Genomic DNA, 19754 nt, shown 5'->3' on the forward strand with positions numbered 1-19754 from the left:
AAATTCAACACTGATACAAAGCTTACATTCTATATTTCCTTTTTTTTTTTTTTTTTTATTATGTCCCAACTGTGTCCCTTTGAGCCTCCTCTCCTCTATCCCTCAGATCCCATCCAGGATCATCCTTGGCATTTAATTGTCATTATCTATTTAGACTTTTTTTTTTTTTTCAATTGTGGAAACATATATACAGCCTAAATCTTCCCATTCCAACCCCTCCCTAGCATTCCATTAGTGGGATTAATCACATTTAGAATGTTGTAATGCCATCACCTTCCCACCATTCATTACAAGAAATTTCCCTTCACTCCAAACAGAAACCCTACACTCATTTCTTAACTTCCCATTGCCCCTTCCCCCACTTCTCAAAACCCATACTCTACTTTTCATCTCTATGGTCATATTCTCTGACACTTTCTTTGTGTTTACTGTGGGGCTTAAATTTAACATCCTAAATCTATAACAATCTTGTTTTTCTTTGATACCAACTTAACTTCAATAGGACACATAAACTATGTTCCTATACTCCTCTATTCCCCCACCTTTATGTAGTTCTGGTCAAAAATTACATATTTTACATTGAGTTTAAAACCACTGATTTATCATTACAGTTTATGTATTTTAGATCCTGTAGGAAGTAAATAATGGAATCACAAATCAAAAACACAGTAGTATTTGTATTTATATTTACCATGTGATCTTTACTGGAAATCTTTATTTCTTCATGTGGTTTCAGTCAATTGTTTAGTCTCCCTTCCTTTCAGCCTGCACAATTCCCTTTAGCATTTCTTATAGGACTGATCTACTGGTGATGAAGTCCCTCAACTTTTAATTATCCAGGAATGTTTTCATCTCCCCCTCATTTTTAACCTCCAGATGTTTGGGAATTTTCTAAGTCTCTGATAGTTATTGACTTCTATTTGTACTCCATTGTGGTCAGAGAATGTGCTTTGAATAAATTCAATTTTTCTAAATTTATTGAGGCTTGTTTTATGTTCCAGCATATGGTCTATTCTGTAGAAAGATCCGTGATCACTAGAGAAGAATGTGTGTTCTGGTGATTGGGATGTAATATTCTATACATGTCTGTTAAATTTTTCTATACCTCTCTCTCCTTTCTTTGTTTCTCTGTCAGTAGGGCTCCCTTTAGTATCTGAAGTAGGGCAGGTCTTTTATTAGCAAAATCTCTCAGCAGTTGTTTGCGAAAAATTTAAGCTCTCCCTCAAATATGAAAGAGAGTTTTGCTGGATAAAGTATTCTTGGTTGGAAATTTTTCTCTCTCAGAATTTTAAATATATCACGCCACTGCCTTCTAGCCTCCATGGTGGCCACTGAGTAGTCACTACTTAGTCTTATGCTGTTTCCTTTGTATGTGGTGAATTGCTTTTCTCTTGCTGCTTTCAGAACTTGCTCCTTCTCTTCAGTATTTGACCATCTGATCAGAATATGTCTTGGAGTGGGTTTATTTGGATTTATTCTATTTGGAGTTTGCTGGGCATTTATGTTTTGTGAATTTATATTGTGTAGAAGGTTTGGGAAGTTTTCCCCAACAATTTCTTTGAATACTCTTTCTAGACCTTTACCCTTTTCTTCCCCTTCTGGGACACCAATAAGTCTTAAATTTGGATGTTTTATTTCATCTATCATACCCCTGAGATCCATTTTGATTTTTTTGATTTTTCCCCCATTCTCTCTCTTGTTCTTTCATCTTCCATTCTATGGTCCTTGAGGACGCTGAGTCGTTGTTCAGCTTCCGCTAGTCTTGAGTACCCAGAATCTTTTTAATTTGGTCAACAGTTCCTTTTATTTCCATAATATCATCTATTTTTTTATTTACTCTTGCAATTTCTTCTTTATGCTCTTCTAGGGTCTTCTTCATGTCCTTTATATCCTGTGCCTTGCTCTTGTTGTCTGTCTTTAGTTCTTTGATTAATTGCTCCAAGTACTGTGTCTCTTCTGATCTTATGATTTGGGTGTTTGCGTTTGGGTTCTCCGTATCGTCTGGTTTTATCATATGCTTTAAAATTTTCTGTTGTTTTTGGCCTCTTGGCATTTGCTTTACTTGATAGGGTTCTTTCAGGATATGAAAAATACCAATCTCTAATTTGTCAGAACTACAGCTTGGTGGTGTGCACTTTCTCTAACTAACCAGCAGATGGCGCCCACGAGTCACCTATTCCCCTCAAGTCAGTTCTCCTCAACTTTGTCTTTGTGGTGTGTGGGGGTCTGATTCTTGTGGGGTTCAATTGATGCACTGTTTGGGTGTGGTGTTGGTGCTGTACACCCTGAATTTGGGACATGTGTCTGAGTGGTTAGGGAGGCAGGGCAGCAGTAATAATCAAACCTCCCAGTTGTTCCCAGAGATTTAAGGCTGTTGCAAGAGTCTAAGCCTTCATTTCAGTCTTGCCACAGATTGTCTCTGCCACTGACCTGCAAGTACTTGGTATTGGGGTAGAGTCCCTGGGATTTCCGAGTGGGTCCTCGTTCTCAGCCGTGCTCTTCCAGGACCTCTGCTGAGGGAAGGCTGTACCACATCACAAGTGCACGCCGGCCCTCCAGGGAAGGCTTGGGCTGCTGGGCCGTGCAGGGGCATTCCCAGCCTGCTATAAAGTTGGCTGAATGGGGCATGTTAATTTCCCTCTTTTTGCACAGCTCCACCTTCCCAGCTCTGGGACAATTAGCTGTGGGTACACTAAAGGCTACTGTCCATGGCCGATATTGTGGCATATGTGCGGTGCTGCGGGAAACACTCCTCGTCACACTGGGACCCTTGGCACAGCTCTGGGCTGTGGCCCTAGCTCCAGGCAGAAGCATCCCCAGCTCCCCTCTGCCCTCCTGGCTCCAAAACAATCAGCAGCAGGTATGGGAAGGGCTATCTTCCACACCAGATAATTGAGGTGTTGGCACAGCCTATTTCTGCTGCACTTCACTGCATGGTTCTTGCCACCGTATCTGCAGCTGCTCCCAGGTTTTTTCTGTTTTTTTTTTAAAAAGAACTAGTCTGTCTCCAAATGCCAACCCACGGTTTCCCCACACCGCAGCACGGCTGCCAGACTTTCAGCCAGTTCACTCACTCATTTCAGAATGCAGACTCCCAGTTTCACCAAATGTACAGTACCTGTGGATTTAGCAGACCTTGTCTGGCTGGTGCATCACTGGAACTGGTGTCCTGGGTCACTTTCTGGCTTTTATCTAGTATTTTTCATGGAGGTGTTTTTTTGCCCTGCCTCATCTAGCCGCCATCTTTGAAACTCCCCTATCATTCTTACCTTGCTCCTTTTTATTCCACTTACCTTGACCTAGACATAGCATGTACAGCATTGTCTGTATTCCCCCAGTAGAATGTAGGCTCCATGAGGGTAAGGAATTTGCTTAGGTTCACTGTGGAATTCCTAATGTCTAAAGCAGTACTCAGCATAGCTAAATAAGTATTTATGAATGAACGAATGATTACAAACATAAATGTATACACACACTTGTCCTTCGAGGAGGCAGGGCAGTATGTGTAAAGAACAAGACCTTTGGCAAAAGAAAGAAGTGTGGGTTTGCATTTATTTTGAGGACACTGGTCTTTTACTGTTCTTTCTACACCTCACAGAACTAATGTGAGGATTAGATGATGTGATGTACGTAAAGCACCTAGCACAGTGCTTCACTCATATTAGATGCTCAATAAATGTTCATTTCCTTCCTACCTTGGTTAAGTTCAAGGTTAAAACAATCACCTCTTCTCTCCTGCTTTTATGTTGTTTAAATGAGACTGTACGGGAGGGCAATGATATAAAATCCTGATATCTACTATAAAGTTAGAGTGAAAGGTCAAACTTCTTTTTTTTAGAATTTTCCACATAGTATTTATAGTTTTATAGACTTGCTCTGAAGAACCAATTTGCTTTTTTTAAAAAAATGTGCCTTAAAGTTGATGAGCTTAACACCTAATCCATGCAAGACTGTGGAAAGAGAATACAAGGGTTTCTCTCTTCTCTCCCCTTCTCTGACACAGACTTGTAACTCGGTAATGATTGAAGAACAAAAGACATTGGATTGTTATTCTAACAGGATGGCTTACCTCTTTGGTGGGGCTGCAGAAACCTTTGCACAAAGGGATAGAAGTTAAAGAGAAAAAGCTGTGGAGAGAAGAATACACTGGCTTTAATACCTGAGGCTGCAGAATTTCATTTCTCCATAAGGCAATTACATCACCAATCTTAACTAATCAGGAATCACTTTTTTTTTCTAATGAAATTTAGTTTTATTGAGATATAGTCACATACCACACAATCATCTATGATGTACAATCAACTGTTCACAGTACCATCATATAGTTACGCATTTATCACCACAATCTATTCTTGACCACTTTCCTTAAAACCAGAAAGAATCAGAATACGAGATACAAAGTAAAAAAGAACACTCAAATCATCCCCCCCATCCCACCCTATTTTTCATTCAGTCTTTGTCCCCATTCTTCTACTCATCCATCCATATAATGGATAAAGGGAGTGAGATCCACAAGGTTTTCACAATCACACTATCACCCCTTGTAAGCTACACTGTTATACAATCGTCTTCAAGAGTCAAGGCTGTTGGGTTGGAGTTTAATAATTTCAGGTATTTACTTCTAGCTAGGGGATCACTTTTTATTTTTGTGTTTTCTTAATCAGCAATCATGCCCCGGGATAACTCCACCTGTTTTATTAACCAAGAAAAGGAATTCTTTCTCTCTCTCAAGTGAGGCCATGGTGCTGTCCTCACTATACAAAGGAGGAAAAAAAGCGCATGTAGAGTAAACTAGGGGGAAGAGAGGCAACCAAAATGTAAGATGAACTGCCGTGCAGAAAAACAAAGACGCCAAAAATTTAGGCCATAAAGAAATTAAACTCTCATACGTACACTCATACATACACAAAACACACACACACACACACACACACACACACACCACCAAGGAGCTCTTGTCATCTAGCTGAATATAAAATAAATGTCCAGAAACTTCAGCTTTGCAAATAATAAGACAATTTCCTATTAGAGGGATCTGAATGTCAGGAAAGCCATGAAGGGTTAAGCGAACTACGAACTGTAATAACAGTCAATAAAAACATGTGGGTTACACTAGTTCAGGAAAATATATATATAAAACAAAGTTGAATAAAAATATAGAACACAAGAAAAACTGAATACAAAATAGTCTATCCACAAAATGAATGCCTGAATTCAATACTTATTAAAGAGAAAAAAGTGATAAAAAAGTTATTTTTAGAGTAGAGGATTTTATTCTTCTGTAAACTAGGTTTAAATGTTATGGGGTAAAATTAAACCACTGCTCTAACCAATTGCTTTCCTTTTATGAAGAATAAATCCACTTCTAATATTTATCACAAGCAACATAATATAATTCAAACCTCATGAATTCCCACCAATCTGGAGATAAGGTTCATGAGCATCATCTTCACTTCAAACCTCTCCTTAGAGCTCTCTAGTTGCTTTAGTAGTTTTTCTGCAAAATCTGGAAAAGAAAATATCAGAAGTGCACAGTAGGTCCATGGTGTATACAACTGTATCTACTGTTGTACAACTGTATCCAACAGACACAGTGAAAGATAAGTTATATCAGTGACTCTGGCCAAGGCTGTGCCTGAAATCACTGTACTTAACTAGGACAGTAAAAACATGACAGAAGGTGAAAAGATTCACAGGGATGAATATACCTTCAGTATGCCCAAAGTTAAGTCTTAAGGCTTACTAAGATTTTTAGCATCAACATCTAGAGTGACTATGTGATGGGTGCTCCATTTAAGTAGTTCTCTCGGGTCTTGCTTCTAAAAGTGTGGTCCCCAGACCAGCAGTCACCTGAGAGCATGTCAGAACTGCAGAATTTCATCATGCCCCACCCCAGATCTGCTGACTCAGAATCTGTACTATAATAATAAGACCCCCAGATGATTCCTATGTATATGAAAATTTTGAGAAACACTGATCTAAAGAAGGGGTCAACAAATTTTGCTGTACATTACAGCGCAGAGAATTTATAAAAATCCCAGCATCTAGCCACACTCTATACCAGAATCACTAACAATAACAGGACCCAAGCAATCAGCATATTTTTATGAATTCCCCAGGAGATTGCAATAAGCAGCCTAGTCTGAATGTTCTAGAACAAGGTTTTCTAGACTTTTGGTTTCCACAGACCTTTAAAAAATGAAAAGGAAAAAAAAAAAGAAAGAAAAAAAGAAAAAGAAAAAGAAAAAAAAAAAAAACAGTGGGGGAGACCAACAAAAGACTGCCAAGTTTTTCTTTGGTTAACCACAACATCCTACCACTATCATGTTGTTAAAGATATGATTCTCAGATAGAGGTGTTCTTCCACATTTTTCTTATTTTGCTGTGGGCTGAGAATCATTGCTTTGGAACAGAATTTTCCAGACTACAACCAACTAGCAACAACTAAGCATTTACCAATTGCCTACTTTGTGCCAGGGACTTATATTCCTCGGCAACCCTGAAGGAAGGAAACTTCATAGGTAGAAATAAAGACAACAAGGAACTTGGAAAGTCATAATTACAGTACCTTGGGGATCATGAATCAAGTGAATAGCTGAAAAGTTAAACACTTCTGGCTTTTTCTTCTTCTTTTGTTTCTGAAAGACAGGGAGAAGAAAAACATGTATATGGTGATGATGTTCACCGGATTATGTGCTAAAGGCTGTTATCAAGACCGCTACAGTATTTAAGAAGAAAACCAAAATCTTGTTCCAAAGACTGCTTTATCAACTGGAAGATGTGAAGGTGGTTTTTACCTCTTATGTTTAAACCAAGAATATTTCAGCTATTAGTGCCTGTGAGACTTAAAGGGATGTGGAAATATAAACATTAAAAAGCACAATAATCATTACAAAATATCAAATGTACTTCACTGACTCTTTCAAGAAGATGAATCATCTTGATAAGAACAAAAAGTAAAGTTAATCAAATTAATTTATTTAAGTCACAGCTTTTGCTTATTCATCTAAAATATTCATGCTTAAAAATTCACAACACAATTTGAAGTCTTTGAAAAATGCTATTTCTTTATTTCAAATTCTTACAAGTTCTTGCTAAATTCCACACATTCTACATTCTAATGATTCCTACCTCATTCCCCAAACATGAATCTCACCTTGAGCACTTTCATAGCCTTTTCTAACCTTTTCTTGTTTTTGGAGCTTTTCTTTCCTGTGGCATACTGCACTAGCAGGTCTCTTGCTGTTGGTCCTTCATCCTGAAGATGAAGAATAAATTACTTTGTAAAACTGTAATCAAGGAACATCTGCACAGAATCAAAAGGTAGTCTTTTCAATCACTTTTTTGTATTTTACTCTGCAAACGGCTATAAAATATTAATACCACCTTTAAAATCAAGTAAAAATTATTTGCAGAAGTTCTACAAACAGGAACATACAAGGATTTTCACTGCAGCAGTGATTCCTGTTTCTATCTTTTGCTTTTGCTTTTCATTGAAGTATAATATAGACAGAATGCACCGTTGTTTTAAACTGAAAAAAGAATCTGGAAACAATTAAAATTATCAATAGGGAAATGCTTAAATAAACTACAGGACACCACATTCCAAGGTGAAAAGAATGAGGTAGATCTATATGTACCAACATACTAACATACCAACATAAACTAACATACTAACATAAAAAGATCTAAAAGCTCCTATAGATCTTTATATGGTGACAGGGAGAAAGCAAGCTACAGAATAATACATACATTATTTATATAGTTTTTAAATCCATTTATAAATGCATTGGAAATGCAAATGGAGAAGTTAACTCTGAGGAAGGAACTGGGAAGTGAAAATAAGACAGAGTCAATAAAACTTTTATTTTAGCTATACTATCTGAAAATTTTAACAATGCTAATGCACCATTCATATATTATTTAACAAAATAATAAAACTAATTAAAAGTTGTTTAACACATATTCCAGTATTCCTGTTAACAAAATGCTAAGAAGGGAAGAGGAATTGTTTTTTTTTTAATTCTTCCTTGTAATACTTCTAAGAAAATTTAAGACATCACAAATCTTGAGTTTTTTCCTTTGAAAGTTGTAATGACATTACTCCTGCCCCCACCACCCTGGTTCCTATGACGTCAACATTCTACCTTCAAAATATGTTGGTAATTCCATTCTAAAAATATATAGTGAGATACAGGTATAGCTTTAGAACTAAGAACCAGACTTAATGGATCTATACTTTATTAAGTTATTTAACCAATCTTACTGAATGCAAGTGACAAATTCTAAATGGAATAAAATCTTAATATGGCAGAACTCAATAAAGGATAAATGTGATATGTAAGTTTCTTCCTTACTCAAGCAGTCATGGATTTTACAATTTGTACTGAGAGAAATAATGAAGTTTGATAAACTCTGAAATTCAGAAGCAATTTATAAACTAACTTCAGATTCTGAGTCACTGTCCTGTTTCTCCTCTTCATCTTTCCCTAGGAAGAATGTCAAAGCAGCAACTAATATCTAAAGAACAATAAGAAAAAAGTCAATTACTTAACTCAGTTTACAACAAATAATAAATACTTTTGCCTACTCAGTTTACAACAAATAATAAATACTTTTGCCTACACTTTATACATGAGTATGAACTTGGATCTGAAGAAAAAAAATTAAAGGGTGGCGTGATTTTGGCTCATCACTCTTAATTGCAAGAAAATGCTATTATGTTATTTGTCCCATAAATATGTAACTAAAAAGAAATCTTTAACTAGATAAAATGACCAAGAAGTTATCCTTCAAAGTAAACTGTTAAGAAATCTACATCCCTTACACAAAAAGTGACATTACAGCCCTTGTAAGAAAAAGTAAAACAACACAGTCCTTAAATTTCTTTCAGTTGTGCATGAGTTTATATCCCAATAGTAAAGTCAAGAATTACAGAGGAAAACAAAAAATCTAAGCCCTAAGGCTGTCATTTAATACATAGCATTTTAAAAACTCTTCATGATAATTTTGTTTAACTCCTCTAAAGCAAAAATGAAATGAGGGAAATGGTCAAAGTAGTACAAATAAAGGCTTACCCAAAATAAACTACTTGTCCACACACTACTTCTTCCTCACATCTCTACCTCCTTTACTTTCTATCCATGGAGCAGACCACTACCCTGAGCTGTCACAGTCAAACGGTGCTCACCTTGGTGACTTTGGAGAAACATGCAGTTGTGATAACATTCACAGTTTTGGCATCATTCCTAGAAGAAGGCAATGTTGTTTTTAAATAATTTTCATTTTATTGTATTTCATAGTATAGAAAGTATGGTTATTGGCATAAGATAAACAATACAATAAAGATTTCTGGCATGTTAGAATTCACAATCATAGTATTAAAAAATCAAAGGAATGATAAATGGTCAACCACAAGTGAACATTTAAATTTTTAGCCAAATCCTATGTAGAAAAGTGTGCAGCTATTAAGATAGTTTTTGAAGAATTTCTAATGACACAGGAACCTACTCCAGATAAGGGAGGAGGGGGAAACAGAATAAGAAATGCTAATATAGCAAAATCCCAAATGTAAAATTTAAAATGCCTGTTAAAAAGACCAGGAGGAAATATTATAAAATATTAATACTGATCATCTCTGTGTAGTGAGACTATCAATAATTTTTTTAAAACTTTTCTAGCTTCTCTAAGTTTTCTGCTGGAAAGAATAAACATTACCTTTATAGCAAAAAGAAGAAGAAAAGCAAAAGACATGAGTAGGAGATATTGTAGCAACAAACCAAAGTTTATGAAACATGTTATTTTACAAGACAAAATGATTTAAAAATCTTCAGAGTCAGAGGAGAAACAGCACAGATTTTGGAGTCAATGAGATCTGGGTTTGAATTTCAGCTCCATCATTAACTAGCTACTAAATTTAAACTCTAAAAACTTCAGTTTTGTTACCTAAAAATGGGAATTCCAGATAAGCTGCAGTAAGTTGTTCTCGGGCTGAATGAGGTAATGCAAAGTGCATAGCCTCAGTAGGTCCACAAGAATGGTAGCTTATGTTATTAGTCATTTGGATTGCCTCCGTATTTTGACTTCCAACTTAATCTTTGACAGAGGTATATTAAAGAGCTCAAGATCAAGAAAAGTATTTGCGTATGTGTTTAGTAGAATTACCAATTAATAAAATGGTACACTTCTTAAGAGACACATATATATTTTACCAGATGTTTCTTTTGTAAAGTTCAATCATCACATCCAAAGATATCTTAGCTGCAGTTGCATTGCTGTCTCTTAACATGGTGTACATGAAATTCTGCAATACCTGAAGAAAAAGAGGAGAAAGACTTAAAACACTGATGGTAGAATACTACAAACATGGAAAACAAAAATATACTTACTATATTTACTTTATTGTTCTTGTGTTTTGCATTAATATTCTTGATATCAGTCACAATATGAGTGTATAAAGTCTGAGGAAAAGAAACAAAAATATACACACGTTACACCTAACCAACATTTCTAACCTTGCTCAATTTGGAAAAAAGCACAAAACAATCATTTAATTTTACCTACTTTTCATTGTATCACAGAAGGGACTCAAAAAAACTAAAAACCAAAAAAAGAAAGTGGCTAAAAGAAAAGTTCCATTCAAAATGTTAAACTCAGATTGAAAAAAAAAAAATCCATGGATGGAACCAAACACACAGTGAACCTTAAGTTAAACTATGGACTATAGCTAATTGTACAGTTACAAAAAATGTGCTTTCATCGATTTTAACAAGTGTACCACACCAATGCAAGGTGTTAATACTAGAATGGTATATGGGAACCCTGTATTTTATGCATGATTTTTCTGTAAATCTCAACTTCTCTAATAAAAACAAAATCATTAAACATGTCAATACCATATGACCCAACAATTCCACCCCTAGGTATGCCCAAGAGAAATGAAAATCATGTTCACATGTATGTACACAGCACCATTATTGATAATAGCCCAAAAGCAGAAATAACACAAATGTCCATTAACCAATGAATGGATAAATAAAATGTGGTAAGTACATAAAATGGATTATTTTTTTGGCAACATAAAGGAAGTTCTGATACATGTTACAACATGGATGAACCTTGCTAAGTGAAAGAAGTCAGTCACAAAAAGCCACATATTGTAGATTTCATTTACATGATACATCCAGAATAGACAATCTGTAAAGACTGAAAGTAGATTAGTGGTTGCTTAGGGCTAGGGAGAGGGACATAACTGTTAATGGGTATGGTGTTTGTTTTGGAGGGGGTGTGGGGAATGGGAGTTCTCTTTGGGGTAATGAAAATGTCCTAAAATTGATTGTGATGGTTGTACAACTCCATGAATATACTAAAATCAACTGAACTGTACATTTTATGTTGGTGAATTGTATGTTGATTATATCTCAATAAAGCTGTTATTAAAAAAAAAAAGCGAAAGTTGCTCCATTTAATGTGCATTTACTGCATGCAAGAAACTGGGAATACAAATAATAGTGGTGCCCAAATTATGCTCCTGTGGACCACTTTCATTCCACAAGTTATATCAAAACATACAATTGCTAAAATCAAATGGAAATAGCTTCTTAAAACTTTGGAAAAAAAAAAACTAAGTTAATGAATGTAAATGGTAAGTTTTTCTTTCTTTAAATTCTTTCATAAATCTTCAATTTCTGGTCTTATCTGTACAAGTAAATACAAAGCAACAGAGAAGTATCAACAACAACAAATATCAGTTTTATGGGAGTGAGGTTTAGCTATAAGTGACTGTGTTCTGATTTAGCCAGTAATACAGTAGCAGAGGGCTTGGGCTCAGGAGTCAGACTGCCTGGGTTTATACCCCAGTCCTACCACTTAGAAGCCGTATGACTCTGAGAAATTTACTCTATCTCCCTGTGCCTCAGCCTTTCCATCTGTAAAGTGAGAACAGTAATAATGATACCTATTTCACAGAGTTCTGTGAAGAGTAAACAAGTTAGTATGCAAAAGCATAAAGTAAGCAGTCAATAAATGTTAGCTATTACCACCATATTATGTGCACACAATAGTCAAGTTTTTTCCTATTAAAATTATTCTTAACTGTAGCCAATAATGTAAAGCACAAAGAATACAAGGGACTCCAAAACTACAAGTTTTAATGTTACTGCAAGGAAGAACAATACATAGGAAACTAAGTAATCTCACTTTTTACCTTTCGCAGAAGTTTATCATGGCAACGCAGAAGTTCAAAAAAGAGCTCTAGCAAACTTGATGGATTGATGAGATTCTTATTTCTCAGCAGGATCAAAGCTTTGCAAAATGTCTCAGGAAAGAAAAGAAAACAGTATAAAATAATGAAGTTAAGATGAGAAAATGGAGTATAGGCATATCTCGTTTTATTGTGCTTCACAGATACTGTGTTTTTTTACAAATTGAAGGTTTGTGGCAAGCCTGTTGTTGAGCAAGTCTATTGGCACCACTTTTCCAGCAGCATGTGCTCACTTTGTGTCTCTGCATCACATTTTAATTAAGGTATATACATTGTGTTTTAGACATAATGCTATTGCACACTTAACAGACTACAGTCTAGTGTGAGCACAACTTTTATATTCACTGGGAAACCAAAAAATTTGTCTAACTCACTTAACTGTGGTGGTCTGATATCAATCCCCAAATTCCCTGAGGTATGCCTATATGTATGTCCCCAAAGAGCTTAATGTCTTTATTAACTATGCAATCTTCTATTAAGTAAGCATTATTCTGGGCAACAAACAGAACAGATAATCTCTGCTCTCACAAGGGATTACACTGCAAGTGGGCAAAAGGGATAGATAAGCAAGTAAGTATGTAAACAGAGTTATTTCAGATAATGAGAAATGTCATAAAAGAGGTAAAACAGGGTAATATAATTGACAAACAGTGACTGAGGAAGGGCTTCTTTATACAGGGAGGTCAAAGAAGGCCTCCTCAGGGAGTGTCAATGTGAGAAAAAACCCTAGTAATCAATAATACACAAATAGAAGGAAGGTGGGGTACAATAACATAACACAATAAACTGGAATAATAAATATGAATTTGTGATCTAAAGGCATTATTCTGAAGTACTGTCAGTACTAAGAATGGTCCAACAGCAGCTGTAGCACTCCTGCTTACCAACAACTTTCATGTATATCCCTATCACCCAAATTTTGGCTTCTATGCTCTTCTCCATTGAATGGATTAAGTAATCCTTGGAGAATAATTGATTTCATATCTTAGGAGAGGAAAATCAGTAACAGGTTGGCCAGAATGTGATGATGCTTTTAAAAACATTAGGGGTATTACTAAAAGGACTAAGAAGCTCCCATTGGACAGGTTATAACAATTTGAAAATAAAATAATGATGCTCAAAAAGAAGTTAATAAAAAGTACACCAAAAGGTAGCTGCAATGTTAAAAAAAGGGTAAATATAAATTCAATATTTATTTATTTCATTAAATAGGTAAAAGTTAATATATGTGGATACTGTGTTTCTTTCCCTAAGAAATACAGGCTGTTTCTATCTGCGTAAGCAAGGAAGAGCAAACAAAAACTTGGGACCACCCAACCGAGAGTCAATCACTTGACAACCCAGAGCCTGCAACCTTGGTTTGTCTGAAATGGTATTCTTTTTCTTTTGGGCCAAATCAAATTAATAAAATCCCAGAGAAGTGTAACAATTCTAGATTTGGTAGAATTTGGTAGAATTAACAAAAGCCTGGGAAAATGGAAAAACAAAATTGAATCTATGAACTTAGCATTTTTACAAGTTTTGGTATAGGACATTAACACATTTTGTAATCATAATATTGTATAAGTTCTACCTGCTGTGAAGTTGTTTGAAAGGCAGGTTTACTAAACAAGAAAATGGCTTAGAGGTTGGGTTCCTTCGAAGCAGAGCCTGATCCATATAGAAGTGATTTGTTGGGAGTGTGCTCTCAGGAGAAGTGAAGGAAGCAGGATAGGGCAGAGAAAAGGAAAGCTAAGCAAGGACGTGATCTTGGTTAGAGACTAGCTTTAGTTCAATCTTTTGGGGAAACCCTAGAGCCAAACTGCACCACAAAGTTAGTCCCACCTTGAAGCAAAGAGCCAGGCTTTTGTACCTTTGCATTAGTCAGTCACTGGTTGTGGCCTGGGAGGACAACCTCCCAGGTGCAAGGACCCCATTTGGGAAAGCAAAGCTCCAAAGAAGGAGCAGCTGTAGGCCATTAGCAGTTAACATTCATAGCAGGTAGGGAAAATGAGTACATTGGCCCGGAAACTGGGATCCGGGACAGGACCCCCTACCAATCACTAAAGTAACCAATGTTTAAATGCTCAAAGTTGCTATTTAATGGATAAGTTTATTAAATTAAGCATTATAAAAACTGCAAGCTGTAATTAAGGTTTTTCAGGCACATGCAATTCAAATGACCAGAAGGAATCACCTATTTCAAAAGAAGAGGAAGAGCATCCTGGCAGGGTAAGATGCTGGAAGAACAGAAAGTTCAGTGAGAGAAGACTGTAGCAGAAAAAGGGAGAGATGAAGGGGATGAGATCAGAAACTCAGGGAGGAAGCAGAGCATGTAGGGACTTAAAGGTCACAATAAGTTTGAGTTTTATTCTAAGTACAATGAGAAGCCACAGAAGGATTTTAAGGACACAATGACAAATGATTTGCTTTCTTAAAAGATATTTAGCTGAAAGGCTGTTCTTATTTAAATAACACTACATGCACACATGAATATAGAAGAATTTGTCAATGCAAATACTGGTCCTACCATTCGAAGATCTGGATCCAAGACAGTGTGATTGTAAGAGAGCAAATCTTTCAGATCTTGAGGAAAATTACTTAGATGTTCTGGGTAGCAGTGACCAATCTGTAATAAAGCAAAGGTTCTTCTGAAGTTTCTCTCTTTCTCTCCTATAATTCAGATGCACATATTTAGGATGTTCTGCAAAAGGAGAGTAAAAGGCTGTTTCACAGAAGTAAATGGTCTCATAACACCTCTTTTTCTTCTACATGCTAGGTTTGCTGGCCCCTCTCGTATCTCCTCTAGTCTTAAATAATATCTGTGGCATGATTTAGAACCTATTTTTATGATACATTTGATTAAACCAAGTAAGTTTGAAAGTTTTGTTCTGGTTAGCTCCATGAAAAGCTCTAGAGAAATTCTCTTAACTCACTACAGGGAGAAAATAAAACTTGCAAAAAAGGAAAAGTAAAAAAAAAAATTTTTAATTAAATTTCCAATCCAGAGTGGAGCAAGGTATTACTGAAAAAAAAAAAAAAAAAAGGCAAACAATGTATAATAAACTGGTTTTTGTTTTATTTAGAAGTTATCCCCTTACCTGTGCCATAAACATCACCAGCTCCGCCAGTTCCTTGCTGGGTTTATTTGGTTGTAATTTGAAAATCTCCACATTGGATTTGTAATGATTATACTGCTGTAGAAACTGTAGAAAAATAAAATTTAAATTTGTCACATTCTATTATATGACCTTCTCAATGTAGAATGAAAAATTACTTAGCAGTCTTTGAGAGTAATGCGGCAAAAGAATGTAGAACCACTCCCTTCACCTCATCTGCACTCTTCAAAATGAGTTTTGAAATCAAAGCATATCATAGTTAATCTCAAGACCCTTTCCTTAGAATTATCATTAGAAATTTAGGTGCTATAGTATAAAGAACTGTGAAGCAAGAGTCAAAAAGCTCAGATTTTGGCCCTGTTCTGATATTTACTGTCTAAATGACCCCAATTACATTGTCTGTGTATATGGAGCAGTCAAATCAGTAGAAAAATGCCATGTGAGAAAACATACATTATATTTCAAGAACATGAAGCACTTCAGTCAAAATTCTGCTTTTCTTTTAATTACTAAGATTTTATGCTGGGATTCTAGATAGGGTGTGTTAAAATCCTGAAATGATAATTTCCATTTATATGCCAAGTTCATTAGGTACATTATCTTACTTAATTTTGTTTAATCCTAACAACAACCGAACAATCTAAAGCTAGTTGGAACTCACCAGGGCTCAATTCCATGCCCAACAATTACATCTCCTTTCCTAGGTAGACCTATAGCTTTAAACTGTATGTGTGTGCATGTGAGTGAGTGAGACAGACAGAATATAAGAATGAATATTTCTGTCTCTCACCAGCCATAACCTGTCTGCTGAACTCCAAATTCATATATCCAATTATCTCACAAACTTGGCATGGTCAAAAAACTGATTTCCCTAATAAAACTGCTAGGCCTCCAGCTTTCTCTACCAGTAGGAGTCAAGAGGGAGACCTAAAGCCCCTACATGCTTCAGATAAGACCATATCTCTGACCACACCACCACTGACATGAGTGAGAAGGGGGTCCTAGAACTCTGCCTGCTGCTGGAAAGATCCTTACCTCACTTCTTCCCCCACCCCACCTGGCCTTGAGATAATTAGGACTAATCTCATTATGCCCCTATGTTCATCAATCACCACAAAAGCCCAGGACTCCCAGGCCATCTCTCACCCGTTACTAATCCCTACACAGCGGAATCATGAAACTCTGGGAGCAGGACCAGACCTTTGTATTTTTTAAACTAGCCCAGTCATTTTGATACAAGTAAAAGGGTGAGAACCTCTGCCCTACCTAAACCCTGGTTCTCTCCTAATACACTGCTATTCCGTATTCTATCCCCAGCATTGTTGAGCCAGTTCTTGTTCTTAAGGGCTACTCTCAGGGCACTGATACCTTTCCAGGTTGGTTATCTTTTTCCCTTCCCTAACTGTCCCCCAGCTCCCATTTTTGAACCTCATGTCCCAAAACCCCTCCTTCTTGCAGTTATCTATGGACTATGGTCATTTCTCATATTCCTTGAAGATTTCAGCCCTTTGTTCACTGTCATATCACCCTCTAACACACTCCTGTCATAATCCTTGGTGATTTTACATCCACATGGATGGTCTGTCCAATACCCTGGCCCTTCACCTCCTTGATCTCTCCTCCCCTAAAGACCTTAAACTCTTACTCCACCTTAGCTACTCACTTCAATGGTCACATCCTAAATTCTGTCCTTAACAATAACAACTCCTTCATAATCCCCACTAGAAGCACCTGCTCTCTGAAGACCATCTCCTGTTTTCTATCTTTTTTCCTCTAGTATCCCGACCTCAGCAGAATCTACAGGTCTCTGAATCTACCCTTTCCACTGTCCCTCACCAAACTCCTCACCCCCAACTCCTTTTCTCGACCAGCTTTAATTCCATGATCAATCATTATAATCAAATCATGTCACTCCCCTGCTTAAAACCCTTCAATGACTTCCCAAAGCAATAAGAGTGAAATCTAAATTCTTCACCATGGCCTAAAAGGCCCTGCATGATCTGACTCCTGCCTGCATTCCCCACATCATCTCTCACTGCCTTCTTCTGTGCTTGCTACTCTTGAGCCACACTGATTGCCTCTCTATTTCTTTTCCACTGAGACTTCTGCACTTCCTATTTCTTGTCTAGTATGTTTTTGACCTATGTGGTTCAATATTATCATCACAAAGAAGCCTTCCTTGTTCACTATAAGTTTACTATTACTAGTATGTAAGTCCAAGAGAGTAAGGGTCTTAGATTTGTCTTATTTATCACTGTATTCCCAGTGCCTAGAATATACAGACATAATAGGCGCTATATATGTGTATCTGTATTTTTGTATACCTACCTATATATCTGCTAAGTGAATGAAAAAGTAATCCTCTGGGGTAGGTATTATCTCCTTTTAAATATCAAAATAAATACACAGACTTGATTTAACCTGACTTGGTCACACAGTTAGTCAACAGCAGAGCCAGGATTTAGAGTTTGTTTTGAAACCAATGTTTTTAAATACAGCACTACAAAGCCTTTCAATTTATTACTGTTTTTGTCAGTGGTTGTATAGTATCCTACACATCTCAAAGCCTCACCTCTATTGCTTATTTATTACATTTGTTCCTTACTCTGTATTTCCGCTGCCCTGACTCTCTCTACTGACTACCTAAACCACTGTGACCCCTATTTGTTAAAAAGCATTTACAGTAATTTTTCTATGTGAAAATTTGGAGTAGGGGGGAAGTGAGAAGGGCAATAAAAAGATGAATAACAATGTTAACCATTGGAGAAATCACAATCTAGGGAGGAAGAAGCAGGAACAAGTCACTGCAGCAAAGGCTTAAGTAGAAATAGCGTCTAATGCTACAAATTGGCGTTTGAAAAAAGCTTCTGCCATATTTATATATCAAAACCACCGCTTTAATTTTGTCACTTCTCTGCTCCAACACCTTTAAATGACCCTTCACAATGTGTTTAAAGCCAGTATACAAAGCCCATTACAATATGGACCTAATCTAATTTTTCAATCTCAATTTTCCCAAAATAAATTCTAACATCCAGGCCATGTTCGCTTCTGACTAGTATGAATCCTGGCTAAGTAGATATACTGAGCTCCTAAGTCTGTCCCTGACACTTGACAATTCCCCTCCTTGGCATAGCACAGAGCTGGTTCTCAGCAACAGACGTCGAAAACATCCTAACGTTACCAACTAATTCAAGTAAAGGATTTGTTTTAGGAAACGGCTGAGAAACATGCATGGAAGTTGGAGGCTGAGGGCAGACCATTTATCCTCTAACCCTCCACCTCCCGCTGAGCCCTAAAAGCCCTAAAGCAGAGTGAGGTTTCAAAAGGAGTTTCCATGGCGGTTTGGGACGAGTCTACTACAGAACAGATATAAAAATCCAAAGGGGCCGCAGATTTCCAAGATATGCGGAACAAACACCACAGCATGTCCCTTCTCTAACCTCTTCTCTCCTCCCGAGGGACCCCTAAACCCAAAAGGAGGAAACGCAACGACTACGACCCCAGCTTCACTCCACGCTTCCCCCCACCGGTGTCTCAGCTATTAGCGCCCGGGCCTCTTCCGTCTGCTGCGCCGCGCTCCCACCTCCTCGATGTAGGCTGATGGGTCCCGCTTGATCAGATTCTGTAACTGCGGCAGGTTGTTGGGCAGCTTGTTGTTGTTCCTGCTGGTCATGTTGACTGTACAGTGCCTCCGCAGCGAGCAGTTCCCAGAAACCCCACAGCACTGACAGCCGACAAACCTTCGCAACAGCAGCTAAGAATCAAGCTTCCTGGTACGACCGGAAACAGCACGTGGGCACTCGGCAGGCGGAGCCATCTTAATTTTTAAAGAGAGCTATACTACGGAAGCCCCAGAGTGTCAAGTTCATTGTCCTAGTGAAATCCTGTGTATTGGCTTTACGAGATTTTTTTTTTCCCTCGGTCAACTGCTATTACTACCTAGACTTTCTGGAACTGTCTGAAATGCAAAGGATTTTTCACTAACGTTACTTTGTTTAATCATGCCGACACGCCAATGAAACAGATAAGGGTTAATAGACTATTTTTAATCCCACAGTCTAAAGTTAGAAGCTAAAAAATTCGTAGGGAGTAGATAGCACTATCCCGTTTTAAAGATGAGAAAAAACAGCAACGAAGGGCATAAATTCGTTTTTCTGTGTGGTTTTAAATATTTCGTTTTGTTTAGATTTTGTTTTGGTTGGTTTAACTCAACGTGACCAACAAGGGGAAAAAGTGTGGACTGGATAAAACGCAATCGTATTGATCTGCTAAAAATGCAAATGTATTTTTAAAATTCAACGATTGCTATAACCTTTTGTAAGAATTCCTCGGCCAATTTTTTAATCAGATCTTGGTAATTCGAAAAGGAAAATACATTTCGACAATCTCAC

At 37.0% G+C, this 19754-nt stretch overlaps 1 protein-coding gene across 2 annotated transcripts in view; it reads right to left on the bottom strand.

The window, feature by feature from the left end:
* SDAD1 (SDA1 domain containing 1) overlaps positions 1 to 19138 on the bottom strand; it is a 33932-nt gene extending 14794 nt beyond the window's left edge. Inside the window, exons 1-12 of one of the 2 annotated variants that reach the window (XM_037830005.1) lie at positions 18947 to 19138; positions 15343 to 15447; positions 14772 to 14870; positions 12206 to 12316; positions 10389 to 10460; positions 10212 to 10312; positions 9191 to 9248; positions 8446 to 8520; positions 7157 to 7258; positions 6569 to 6638; positions 5403 to 5506; positions 4070 to 4127 (exon numbers count right to left, since the gene is read on the bottom strand). In XM_037830005.1, coding sequence (XP_037685933.1) covers positions 4070 to 4127; positions 5403 to 5506; positions 6569 to 6638; positions 7157 to 7258; positions 8446 to 8520; positions 9191 to 9248; positions 10212 to 10312; positions 10389 to 10460; positions 12206 to 12316; positions 14772 to 14870; positions 15343 to 15447; positions 18947 to 19036 — 1045 coding nt within the window. In that variant the 5' untranslated portion in view covers positions 19037 to 19138. Of the gene's footprint in view, positions 1 to 4069; positions 4128 to 5402; positions 5507 to 6568; positions 6639 to 7156; positions 7259 to 8445; positions 8521 to 9190; positions 9249 to 10211; positions 10313 to 10388; positions 10461 to 12205; positions 12317 to 14771; positions 14946 to 15342; positions 15448 to 18946 lie in introns of both variants that reach the window. The other variant, XM_037830006.1, reaches the window with a different exon arrangement.
* Between the last annotated feature and the right edge of the window lie 616 nt (positions 19139 to 19754).

Source organism: Choloepus didactylus, chromosome 3, assembly GCF_015220235.1.
Source record: "Choloepus didactylus isolate mChoDid1 chromosome 3, mChoDid1.pri, whole genome shotgun sequence".
Taxonomy (NCBI): Eukaryota; Metazoa; Chordata; class Mammalia; order Pilosa; family Megalonychidae; genus Choloepus; species Choloepus didactylus.